The sequence below is a fragment of the Grammomys surdaster genome, unplaced genomic scaffold (genome assembly GCF_004785775.1).
Source record: "Grammomys surdaster isolate TR1022 unplaced genomic scaffold, NIH_TR_1.0 364, whole genome shotgun sequence".
Classification (NCBI taxonomy): Eukaryota; Metazoa; Chordata; class Mammalia; order Rodentia; family Muridae; genus Grammomys; species Grammomys surdaster.
Genome location: NW_021604783.1, coordinates 2,728,943 through 2,741,553, shown reverse-complemented (window position 1 = coordinate 2,741,553; position 12,611 = coordinate 2,728,943). Strand labels below are relative to the sequence as shown.

Genomic DNA, 12,611 nt, shown 5'->3' with positions numbered 1-12,611 from the left:
CTGGGCGCGGGCACTCGCTCTCTCTTTCTTGCCCTCTCACGGCAGCTCGGCAGCTAGGCTGGTAGCTCGGGAGTACTATCCCCGCCCACAGATTTGCACCCCAATACTTGTTTGCCTGCCTCTGACACAGCCTATCCCTCTGGCTGGTTCATCCAGATGGATATCAGAAGCCTGGGTCCATTGGTGAGGGAGGGAATAAGGGAGGAGGGGCCAAACGCCAAGAGGAAGACAGGGAGGAGGTGACGCGTGTATGGTTGGGACACTACCCTGTACCTAGTCAGAGGCTTGACTAATGTTCTGAAGCTCATGTTCACCCACTCCCCAGTTTCCACCCAGACCCTTTTCCTTCTATTTCCAAACCAGAAACGGGCACCAGAACACCAGAATTCCTACATGTGAATCATCCATGTGAATCACACTGGACATCGGAAAGCTGCGCCAATTCATAAATCACAGGTGATCTCATCAACAATCAAGTGAATAACGCACATCTTAGCACGTGACAAGGCCATCATATTCTCCATCCTGCCACTGACCCACGCTTCTCATCCTTAAATCGAGTCCTCTGTCTCCAATTTTGGTATTCCCGACCTCAATCACTCCTTTGGGATAGGGCCTGCCTGCCAAGTGAATGGAAGCCTGCCCGACAGCATTTGGAGGCCCTCATGTGACATTCTTTACGCTCCAGGTCCTCCCTCAACCTGCCTGCTGAACCGTGGGAGGCACCCTGTATGACCTAGGTGTCCAAGATCTAGGTCACAAGGGCCAGGGAAGAAAAAATAGACTCTACCGGGGAAACCTGTGGCTCGCAGCGGCCCCGCGTGGCTGGTCTAGGCACCTCCAGATTGAGTGGCGCTCTTGACCTGCAACCTCCTTAACTTCTAAAGATCTAGGCGTTAGCAGCTGGGTTTCAGCAGGTCAGAGTTCTAGACAAAAAGCCGGATGTCGTCTTTTGAATACGAACTAGAGTACGTAGGTGTTGTAGCATATTCTTTTAGGCAAAAATAGAATTTCCTGACAAGAGCCCGGATAGCTCAGTCGGTAGAGCATCAGACTTTTAATCTGAGGGTCCAGGGTTCAAGTCCCTGTTCGGGCGCTTAGTTTTTCTTGTGGGAATCTGTATTTCGAGCACTATTGTTTATCCTGTACTGTTTGACTAAAGCAATATTAATAACGAAGTAATTGCATTCTTTTAAAAGGAAGTGTAAATAGAACATAAGTTCCGAACAATAATAATAAGAGGAAACAGCACAGTGTTAAAGGGGTAGCTATATAAACGAGAACTACATCAAGGAGAGTAAAAAGAAGATGGAGAGGTTAATATTAATAATATACTCCATTTACTACAATATTTGAAAATCTTATTTTAATCTTAAATTGGTGTTTTAAAGTCAGCATTTTAATGAATTTTTAAATTATCTTTCGTAATCTTCAGGTTTAGAAGAAAGCATTCATATTTCAGGTACACAATAATCACATTTAGTAGTTGGCTTCATCTGCTTGTTTTGGTTTGTTTCGATAAATGATAAATTTGGAGTGAGATGCAAAATGGGGTATAGAATAATGTATATAATTTCCGAAAGACCTGGGAGCGAGTGGGTTCCATGGTGTAATGGTTAGCACTCTGGACTCTGAATCCAGCGATCCGAGTTCAAATCTCGGTGGAACCTTAATGTTTTAATTGTTTGCAATTTTTCATGCCTACTGTGTCTGCCACAGATCTTCTAGTAGAACTTAAAAAAAAAAACACTTAAACACACCAAGATCTGCGCGGAATTAGAATATAAGAATATTATTTCAACAGTGTTTCTCAAGTCTTGTCTATGAATATGGAAGTAATCTTGGATTCTGTTGGCAAGACAAAGTTGATGGTGAAACTCTAGCCGAGCGGTGGTTCGTTCTCACAAAAGTCAAGAAAAAAACTCTGGCCTGGCAGCGGTGGGATTCGAACCCACGCCTCCGAAGAGACTGGAGCCTAAATCCAGCGCCTTAGACCGCTCGGCCACGCTACCCGCATGGAGACGGCTGTTTCCCGTTGTCTTCCTAAGAGAGTAGAAGGTAGTCTGTTCTACGCTCACAACCACGAACGAACCCAAATTTCTTTTGTTGCTGTGTATTTCAAACCCGAAATGAAAAGACTCACCGAGACTCTGAACGACATAGTAAAGAGGAGAAACAAATGGACCAAAAAGATGCAGAGATTTACAACAAAACAAGTTTATTTAGCAGGATCAAATCTGGGAAGCGAGCAAGTCTGAGCTTGGAAGCTTGCGCAAGGAGCTTTGCACTGCTGGGGAGCTCAAATTTCGTTAGTCTCCCTCTCCGTTTTCTCGCACCTGCATCCACCCTTGCTGTCATTTAGCCCACGCGCTTTCCGTGGACTCCATGCCATTCTGCCGACCTCTGAGAGCTTCACCTCTAGCTCCTATGACGCTCCGCCCAATTTCCTTGCGCACACACGCCCACGCTACCCTTTTTTCTATGCTGGTGTCCGTAAGCCGGAAGGAGGCGCCGCCCGCCAGGTGGCTCTGTGGCGCAATGGATAGCGCATTGGACTTCTAGTGACGCAAAAGCGATTCAAAGGTTGTGGGTTCGAGTCCCACCAGAGTCGATTTTATTTCCGTTATTAATCTTTTCTTAGCTTTTTTTCAAAGACCCACAAATAAAGTCCAGTTCCAACCTCAGTCTGTCGCTCCGCTCTTTACTTACCTGTCTCCCCCAGGGCTTGGGCCGTGGAGAGCAGGCCTAAAGGTGGGAGAAGGGTATGGGCAAGTAGGCGTGGCGCCAGTATAAAGGCAGGCCCCTGGCTAGGGGACACACCGGGATTTAATAACGATTTTATTCCATGCACTAGGGACGGGGGTAGGGACTGGGACTGGACTAGGGTAGAAAGGGTACAATGCTACACACAGGGTAATGGGACAGGGAAAAGGGACGGGAAAATATATATTTATATAGATACTCTAATATAAACCACATCTCACCCGCGCGCTGAGCCCGCGCGCCCCGCTGCCCTCTTCGCCCAGATCCCTCTCCTGCCCTCTGGCTGGAGTCTCTACACCACCCCCAATCCCCACCCCAACCCCCCAAAACTCAGGGCCAAGGTCTCCAAAACGCGGGCGGTGGGAGTGGCGGGGCCTTGGGCGCCCCGTCTTGTCTGTAAGGCGGTGGCGGCGGCGGCAGCAGTCCGGTGAGAGGCGCCGGCGCGCCCAAATCCCGGGCGCGAGGGGAGCAGTGGGATGGGGACCAAGCGAGGCGGGGACTGGGGGGGCCCTGGTGCACTGGGGGGCGCTGGTGCAGCGCGGGGCCAAGGATTGGTGAAGCGGGGTCCAGCGGTGGGCGCGGCGCTGGGAGCCCTGGATCTACGGCCTCCGGCCGGGGCGGTTTGGGGCGCCGGTAGCCGTGCAGCGCGGAGAAAAGCTGGGAGCGGGCGGCAGGGCTGGCGTCGTGCGCGAAGGCCGCCAAGCGAAGCAGGCACTCGCGGAAGCCGGACAAGTAGCAGCTGGCGAGCGCCTCGGCGTCCTGGCCTGGGGACCGGGGAGCCCCTGGTGCGGCCGGCGGGAGGACAGGCGGGCAGGACAGGGGCCCGACGGGGATGAGGGAAGGGGCGGGGCGCAGAGATACCGAGGTCAGACGGGCGCACAGACAGAGACAGGAGGCCGGATGGACGTGCAGAGGAGGGCAGTGAGGGAGACACAGAGACAGACACGCGCGGGTGTCATTAACCTCGCCTAGGTTCACAGCTGGCCGCTCCCCCAAGCCCCAATCCGCCCCTTCCCCGGCCCCAGCCTTCCGGGCTCCCACACCCCCACCCTCCCTCCGCTGCCCCACCCCCCGCGCTGTACCCGGGGGCTCCACCCGGCTTCGCTCCCTCAAGTAGCCCACGGCGAACTCCAGTATCTCTGCTTTCTCCAGCTTCGGGTTCCGGAGGTTCTACAGACGGGGGGAGGGGCGCCGAGACAGAAAGGGGTGGGGAGAGAGGGGGAAAAGTGGCTAGGGGAAGAAGGGAGGGGCGGATACGGGAGCTGCGGGTGCCCCCAGGACTCGCGACCGAATGTGGAGATGACCAAGAAAGGTCCCTGTCCCACCCTGAGACGAGACTGTCCAACCTGAGGGAGTGGAACCAGTTCCCAACATGTGAGGTGTAGGAAACAGCAAACCCGGACGGTGAAAACCACCGCAGAACTGAAGCGCATTGGTCAGGGGCGGGAGGTAGATGAGGACACTTAGAAACCCCGAGTGGGAAACTGACGCACGCTGGAAGCTCAGTTTACGGAGCCAGACAGGAAACGTACAGACCAGCAAGGTGGAGAAGATCAAATTCTGAGAGCGAGAGGGGGGCTGGGATGGGATTTCAAGGAGCAGGCTTGGGTCAGGATGCCTTGGGACCAGAGTCACCACTCCAGCTTATGTCCCCACCCCAGTGGAGAGCTCTGGGACGCGGGTACAAATGCTTAGGGGCCTGGGGCCAGCGTGGGAACTGACCTGGTCCCTGGTCCTCTCCAGCAGCAGCAGCCTCAACTCTTCTAGGCTGCGGTTGATGCGGTCCCGACGCCGCTTCTCCACCAACGGCTTCAGCATCTGTGACCAGCGGGAAAGGAAGAGCGGGCCGACCGGACCGAGACTCAGCGCCGCCACGCGAGCGTCCGATCCTGCCGCTGGGAAAACCCCCATGCGCCCCTATCCCCAAATCCAGGTTGCTTGGGACTGGTCCATTCGCTGACTCTCACTCCCTCCTACTTCCCAGTACTCTTGGGTCGGTTTCAGTGGCTCGCCCACTTCTCCCTGCCCCCTGCCCCTTCTGTGTTTAGCTTTCTCCTCTTTTCTTCCCTCTATGACACTCCTCTTTTCTCTCTATGTCTCTGTCTTGTGCGGTCTCCCTCTCTGTGTATCACTGAAGAAATTTAGGGACACTCTTTGCCCCCAGGCTAGTGAGCTGCGCGATACAGACCTAAAGTGAGAGGCAGACACATAGTGTGACCGCACCTCCTCTTCTCGCTCAAACCCTTCTAGACAGTCGCCTAGAAGTCGCCACTCGTTCTCCTAATATCTCTCAGCCGGCCTCGCACCTCTGGATCCAATGACTCAAAGGTCTTCTCTTTGAGTCAGCTGTGGTTCCCAGGCGCTCACAGACTGTCCATAGCCTTTCCTCCTTCTTGTCCCTACCCTCTTCCACCAGCTCTGTCCTCTACCTTATCTTACGTTGTTAGAGTTTAGCTTCGTTTTTTTAGTAGGGCCGCACTTTGTGGCCTCGAACTTGCGATAATCCACCTGCCTCAGCTTCCCGAGCCTTAGACTAGGCCACGATGCCCAAATTCTGGCACTTTCCAGGCAACAAGCCTTAGCCCACAATAATTCAAACCCCTAGACCCTGGCTTCCGCAGCCCGCGCAAGTTGGACTCTGACCCTGTCCTCCTTTTACTTTACAGGTTCTTTGGATGGCACGAGCACCTCGATCCTTTTACTCCCGTGTCTCCATCCTCACCCCTAACCCACAGAATCAGAACCTTTAAGTCCTCTGGCCAGAACAGAGATCCTATCTCCCTCCCTTCCCACCTCTCACCTTGGGGCCTTCCCTATTCTCAGCTCGCTCCCGGGTGACCATTGCTCCTCCGGACCCTTCGGTGGACCCAGCGCGTGCTGCCTGGGTCCTTATATCACGCCGCTGCTGGGTAGGAGGGCTAGGGCCCGGCCCCGCCCCCTTCAGCTCCTAGATGCCCAGCGCAAGGACCCCCGGCACGAGGCTCCCGGAAAGGCAGGGAGTGAAGGGGGAGGGGAAGGGGAGGAATTAGCCCCAAGTGTGGGAAGTGAGGGGAGGAAGGGGCCACAGGCTGGCTTAAGGACCATAAAGCTGTATAATAAGGCGGGACCCAACTGGAGGGAGGAGAATATCAGGGGAAGGGAGTCTAAGTGAACTGGAAAGAACTCACTTAGGCATGAAATTTGGGGATCTCCTAAACTAGTAGATTTCTTGGAGGTTCACTATAACCCCATCAACACTGAAATAAGTGTTAGCACGCATCAGCCTCCCGGCTGAATATTATAATCTTCTCCCAACCAACCCCTAAAGAGCAGATCTGCTGGATTCTACTGGCTGGCTGTGAGAAAAGACACCTTTGTACCTGTCCCTTCTACTCAATTCCCACAATAACTCCGGTACTTATCCCTGAAGATGTAGTAATAAGAAGAATCTGCCGCCAAACTGATTCTATAGATACTATAGAAAAGAAGTAACTTGAATCCCCGGGAACTGATTTTCTTAAGGACAAAGGAAACTTCTAGAAAAAAAAGTAAAACTGAAGAAATCTTTCCATTTACACGAATTTGGTTCAAAACTAAATTCAGGAGTATAGCTGGCAGGAAAACCTAAGAGTGCACCAGAGTTACTTGCCTCTGGAGGCCTCTAGTGACTTAGGGGAGTAGAGAGATGTGAGATTTGCTAAAGGGACAAGAAAGGGTTGGTTGCAAAAAGGGATCCGCACCCACCTCAAACCAAGAGCATGACCCTCTGCGGAAGGATATGTCAACACCTGGAGTCTTCAGGACGAAGTGCCTGAGAAGATAAAACCGAAATTTAACAGGACAAGAAGACATGGGGAAAGGACATAATAAAGACGGGCTACAAACCGAGCCAGAAGGTAGCTGTGAAGTCAGAGACAAGTGGAGCCTCCTCCCAGAGGCCCTCCACATCCTGAGGTTTTTCTGGCAGAGACTGTCTTGCCAAAGACAGAGCAGGAGGGGCCTGGTACTTGAGAAAGGGGCTCCCATTTGGGATTAGGACCCTCAGTACATCCCACCTTCCCCTACTTCAGCCAAATGGGAGCACAGATGTGTGGCCTCAGCAGGCCCCACCGCCCCCCTCCTTGGGAACCAGGATTGGGGTTGAGTTTTTCTCACCTGCACGTGAGGCTCGGGGCCTGAGGCAGTTTGCACCCGGGTGTGGGGCCGCCCCTGACCATATGGAATGACTTTATGGCCCGGTGGCCGGATCCAACGGAGAGAAAGAATGGCCTGGTGCTCCACCCACCTCGGTCATTCTGTACAACCTTTTCCCACACCTAGGAGTGGCTCTGCCTCTAAGAAGTTCACATAGGTTCATTATGACTCCCTGTCTCATCCGCATTGGTGGTTCAGTGGTAGAATTCTCGCCTGCCACGCGGGAGGCCCGGGTTCGATTCCCGGCCAATGCACGGTAACACTTTTTCTTCCTACACCAACTAGGAGAAAAAATTGACAGCATATCAAACAAGTATTCTTTTTGCGCCTAAATATTTCAGTCAAAACTGAAATATATAATGTTTTGATTCCGTGCCTGTTTAGATATTCCAGAATTAGTCACTGACTCCGCAGGTCCTCACAAACCTACTCCTAACCCTGGGAGGTTCTGGATGCCTCGATATACATCCTTGTCCGCACCTCCAGAGAGAGGCGCGACCCTGAGAAAGGGCGCGGAGCTGGGATCCCTGCCCAGGGGTCCTCTCCTTCCTCAGCAGCGGAGGGCCAGGTCTTCCTGGTCTTTCTTTCCCTCTTCCTCTCTCTCTCTCTCTCTCATTTTCTGTTCTCTGAAACTCCCTTTCCCCAGGTCCAATCCTGGGCATTTCAGTTTTCCGTTTTTGCTTGTCCTTGAGCACTTCTCAGCGACTCCATCTTTCTAATAGTTTTTCAGGTCTCTCGGCGACTTCTGCTGGGGTCTCTCCGGGTCTAGGGTGTTCTTTCTAGCTTCTGAGTCTCACATCCCTCTGCTTCTCCCTCTCTGGGCCTCTCCTGGCTATCTCGTCGTCTTTCCCGGTCCCTGTCGCCTCCGGCGACCCTGCGCTCCCACGCTCGCACCCCTAGTTTCCTGCAGCTCCCTGGCCCGCCCCTTGCCGGCAGCTTTGATCCCGCACGCGCCGCGCCCGGGAAGGGCGGGACCCGGCACGGCCACCTGCCGGGGCCACTTGTGAGCGACCCGGGGGCCCTGACGCCCCGCGCTGGCTTTCCGCTCCCCTCCGGAGCGCTCCACCACCCTCCGCGCCCCTCCTCCCGGCCTTCTCAGGCTCGCAGTCTGAATTCCGGTTTAAGTCTTCCTCTCCTCTCTGGGCTGTCTCCTAGAAGTTTCAGCCTGGTCTCGGAAAGTGTCAGTGACAACTCTCCCTTCTTGGCTCCAAGCAGGGACTGTGGCCCTAGGAGAAAAGTAAACAGTCTCGGCTTCTCTGTGAGCCCAGCTGGTACATTTGTCCAGTCAGCCTAAATCTGTGTGTGCCTGCTATGTGCCCACTCTTGTTAGGCTTTCGGGTTACACTGGCTCAGATCTCTCCTGAAACGTACTTTATTTGCGGGGATGGTGGTGTGGGGACAGGAAACATCCAAGAAGGCAGAAAATAGAATAGGATAATTTCACATAATTGTAAGGATAATTGCAAAGATGTGACAGTGAAGTACTAGTTCAGTCGAAGTGGGTAGAGACAACATCACGGTGGTGATAATATCTCAGCATGGTCAGCCATGAGTCCAAGCAAAACGAACAAGTCCTGTTGAAAAGAGATTTGCAGTGGCAGCTACACAAAGAGAACCTGGAACAGAGAATTTGGGGGTGGCAGATGTAAGATGAAATATAAGATGAAAAAATATTTTAAAAATTAAAAATTTTAAAAAGATGAAAAATATAAGATAAGTAGGGTATAGCCTGTTTCACAGGATTTTGGAAACTTGAGGATTAGTCTAGTTGCAGTGGAGAACTCAAGGCCAGCCTTGGCAACAGAGACTACTTTCGAGTTGCCATCCTAGTTTGAGCCATTTGTTCTCTAAGAAAAAGTAGCAGTTAGATCCACTTTCCCACTTTTCCACGCCCAACCTCTCGACGGGAAGGGGTCTTCCCTGCTACTGACGTTGATTCCCCACCCCCATCTGGCATCAACTCACCTATCTCCAGCCCCAACCCAGATCCTGGTTATTCCCACGGGCATTAGAAGTGCTATAGGCCATTTGATGAGAAACCTGTGAAACGCTCATTTTGAAAACTAGAAAAACAAATCTACTGGTTTAAGAAAATAGGCTTTCCCAGCAGGCTGAAAGCCTTTGTGTGTGGGGGTGGGGGGGAGGTTGGGAACACAAGCTTCGCTGATTCACCATGATGCTAATACAGTAGATGGACCTTGAAAACAGTTTGGGGAAAATTCCAACAAGGTGTTCATAGGGCCCATAGAATTCTGTAAATTTCACATACACACCAAGAAAAAGAAATATACAAAGTAGGTAGGCAGTCTGCCGAGAATATTGTTGAGGTCTGTCTGCCGGGAGTTAGGTTGCTTTTCTGGCATTTATCAGTGTTAGACTTATTGGATATCAATTATCATTACAATCATCACTGTTCCTATTTCGAAGTCAGGGTCTTGCTTTTCTTGCTGTTTGACCTCACTGACAGTTTGTCAGAATTTTTTTTTTCATTAGTATTGAGGATTGAACCCACAGTTTCTCCCTCTATTGGTCAGCTTTTATTTTTTTTCGAGACAGGGTTTCTCTGTGTAGCCGTGGCTGTCCTGGAACTTCCTCTGTAGACCAGGCTGGCCTCGAACTCAGAAATCCACCTGCCTCTGCCTCCCAAGTGCTGGGATTAAAGGCATGTGACACCACTGCCCGGCCCAGTGTCAATTTTTTAAAGATATAAACCATTACATTCTTTGCTTTATTCTATATATTACTTATTATGTCTAGCTTTGTATTTTTACTTTTGTTCTAACTATTTCTTTGTTCTAAATATTACCCCTATCATGCCTAGTTTTGTATTTTTGCACACTGGACAGTGGCAGCTCATGCTTTTAATCCAAGCGCTTGGAAGGCAGAAGCAGGAGCATCTCTGTGAGTTCCAGGACAGCCAGGGTTACAAAGAGAAACTCTGTCTTGAAAAACCAAAAATAAAAATTAAAAAAAATGTACTTTTCAGGGCCTCAAAACCTAAGGTTACCCTCCAGTCGGAGGAGTGGAATAAGCTGGGTCATTTGACTCCAATTTCTTGCTTTGGTGCAGACGTGGTCTGTGATGACATTGCTGTGATACCTTTGTTTGAGGGTGTGAGTAGGGTCTCTATAAAGATCACAAGCCTATGTCCAGAGAGGATATGTTATGGTTGTGTGCAAACAGTACATGTACAGGCATCTATGTCTCCCTACACTCTGGGCCACACTGAAGTTCAAGGGAAGGCAGCACATGGCTATTTGTAGGCCTCTAGGGATGCAGCCCATGAAAGAAAGACTAGGAACAGCTGGTGGTCCTCTTAACTTCCCCTCTCCCACTGGGACAGCTCCCCAGGCCTGGCTTTCAAGCTTCTTGTTCTTTCTCCTTTAGTTCTTCAAAGGGAAAGTGGTCTCCTTAGGATGCCCTAGGTCCTAAATTGGGGATGTTCCTAGAAGACTGATTCCATAGCCTTAAAAAGAAGGAAAACTCACTCTCTCAGCCAAAGCAGCAAAACAAGGGAGAGTTCTAGGCTTGTAAAGCAGCTGTGACCTGGCTTCGAGGTCTTTTGTTCTATGATTCAACACTAAACTGGAGGAATCTCAGACTCTGAAAAAAATAGAAAAGAGTACTTTTTTCTTTTCTTTTTTATTCTTTTCTTTTGTTGTTGTTGTTGCTTGCTTGTTCATTTGTTTGTTTGTTTTGAGGAAGGGTCTCAACAGGAAAGCACTTTCAAACTTTAAAGACCACGACGACAAATGTTGAGCCCTGCCTGCCATTTCTTCAGTCCTCATTACATATTTATCCTACCTGCTCTGTTCTAGGCCCCACAGAGAAAGCTCTGAACAAAGTAGGCGATGAGCCCTAACTGGCCTCTACATTTGTGGGGACACAGTCCATGTGCGTTACATAAAGTATTATTTCGCAGTTAGTAAGTATGATGGAGAAAAGGCAAAGAAAGGGAGTAGAAAGTAAAAACTGTAATTCTGCAAAGCCTCATCCTAGAAGAATGGGGTGCCAGGATATGCTGGTGCCTGTAGTCTTAGCACTTGAGAGGCAGAGGCTGGAAAATCAGGAACTCGAGATCTTCCCCAACTATATAAAGAGTCTGAGGCTAGCCTGGACTTCATGAGACCATGACTCAAAGAGAGAGAGCGAGGCAGAGAGAGACAGAGACAGAGAGAGGGAGACAGAGAGAGAAATATGGTTTTGGTTCTGTACTCTCAGCAATTTATGTTGGCTAGAAATATTCAACTTGTCTTTTATCCAATGAACTATTGAACTATATACTGTTACACAATCATTTATTTAGAGTTGCTTTCGATGGCACGCACCTTAATCCCAGCACTCAGGAGGAAGAGGCAGGAAGGGTTCTATAATTTTGGGCCCAGCCTAGTTTACAAAGGGAATTCCGGGATAGCCAGAGCTACAGTAGAAAGACTCGAAGTCAGCCCAATGTGGTGGCATGCATCTTTAATTCCAGCACTCAGGAAGCAGAGGCAAGTGGATTTCTGTGAACCCAAGGCCAGCCTGGTCTACATAGTAAGTTTGCAGAACAGCAAGACCACCCTGTCTCAAAAAGGACAAACAAAAACATTAATATTAATAAATTTTATGTATGTGTTTGGGTAAAGGTCTCATGTAGCCTCTAATGACCTTGAACTTGTGACCTTCTTGCTTCCACCTCCCAAGTAACTGGATTTTTTGTTTGTTTTTCCGAGACAGAATTTCTCTGTGTAAGCTTAGAAATCTGCCTGCCTCTACCTCCCAAATGCTGAGATTAAAGGCATTCGCCACCACTGCTTAGCTGGATTTAAAAGCATGTACCTTCACCCAGTTTCATGAAGCTATGGGGATCTGGGGATCGAAGCCCTTTGTAAGTTAGGCAAGCACTCCACCAAATTAGGCACATCCCCAGCCCTGAAGTCATGTCAACCTCAATTATCCTAGATTGAGCCAGTAGTGGCTCAGTTGGGCATGCTCTTGGCTCACCCTGTCTTTTTGTTTCTTATTGGCTGGCTGTTCCTTGAGTGCTTTCTTCCTTTCTGGCACAACAAGGTGTTCCAAAATTATCTGATAATTCAACTCCAGGTCCAAAGCATCCTTTTACTCGAAGAGCCTTGGTTCCTGTTAGCAGAGAATGGCATTTATAGGCTGACAGCTATGCTGTTTTGTTTTTTTGTTTTGTTTTGTTTTGTGTTGGTGCCTATCAGCACGTCTTTGCTTCTAGGTTCATTTCAGGAAGATGGTGTTTGGTAGGTAAGGGTCGAATCAGGAAGGAACTGAGGAGGCTACACTGTCAGAGTCCCTTTTGTGGTTAGACATCCCTGAAGTTGCAGTTGGGTTGTTCTGACTACATCAGGAGCTGAAGCAACAGAGCCTTCGGCTACACAGATGCTTTGATGAAGGATCTTCGTCCTCAAAACCTTGATGTCATTGGAATATCATGTGGTTTTGACACACACACCTTTTTGTAAGGCTCATAGAGAAACCGGGTTCGTTATTATTTGAGAGAGGAGAAAGGGGTCACTTTCTTCTATGAATGTGCTACTTGCCTGATATTTATGCAATTTTCTTTAAAATCCATCACATAGAACCCATGGGGCTGGCTGCTCCTTGCTATCTATTCATTCTCTCTCTCTCTCTCTCTCTCTCTCTCTCTCTCTCTCTCTCTCTCTCTC

General features: G+C 50.0%; 1 protein-coding gene and 5 non-coding genes across 7 annotated transcripts; 4 read left to right on the top strand and 2 right to left on the bottom strand.

Moving 5' to 3' along the window:
- The first annotated feature begins 1,023 nt into the window (after positions 1-1,023).
- On the top strand, positions 1,024-1,096 carry Trnak-uuu. Its single transcript has one exon. It is a non-coding gene; the product is annotated as a tRNA-Lys (tRNA).
- Positions 1,097-1,598: 502 nt separating this feature from the next.
- Trnaq-cug lies at positions 1,599-1,670 on the top strand. The gene has a single exon. It is a non-coding gene; the product is annotated as a tRNA-Gln (tRNA).
- Positions 1,671-1,930: 260 nt separating this feature from the next.
- Positions 1,931-2,012, bottom strand: Trnal-uag. The gene has a single exon. It is a non-coding gene; the product is annotated as a tRNA-Leu (tRNA).
- A 512-nt stretch (positions 2,013-2,524) lies between these two features.
- Trnar-ucu lies at positions 2,525-2,611 on the top strand. The gene is given in 2 exon segments: positions 2,525-2,561; positions 2,576-2,611. It is a non-coding gene; the product is annotated as a tRNA-Arg (tRNA).
- Positions 2,612-2,613: 2 nt separating this feature from the next.
- On the bottom strand, positions 2,614-5,620 carry Hes7 (hes family bHLH transcription factor 7). Of its 2 annotated transcripts, none has more exons than XM_028780189.1 (4): positions 5,564-5,620; positions 4,486-4,581; positions 3,846-3,933; positions 2,614-3,545 (listed from the first exon to the last, which is right to left on the bottom strand). In XM_028780189.1, the coding sequence occupies exons 1-4, from the start codon at positions 5,603-5,605 to the stop codon at positions 3,094-3,096; spliced, it is 678 nt and encodes a 225-aa protein (XP_028636022.1). In that variant the 5' UTR covers positions 5,606-5,620; the 3' UTR covers positions 2,614-3,093. The 2 variants fall into 2 exon arrangements, with proteins under 2 accessions (XP_028636022.1, XP_028636021.1); XM_028780188.1 differs by having other exon boundaries at positions 3,094-3,560; positions 5,564-5,605.
- Positions 5,621-7,119: 1,499 nt separating this feature from the next.
- Trnag-gcc lies at positions 7,120-7,190 on the top strand. Its single transcript has one exon. It is a non-coding gene; the product is annotated as a tRNA-Gly (tRNA).
- Positions 7,191-12,611: the final 5,421 nt, after the last annotated feature.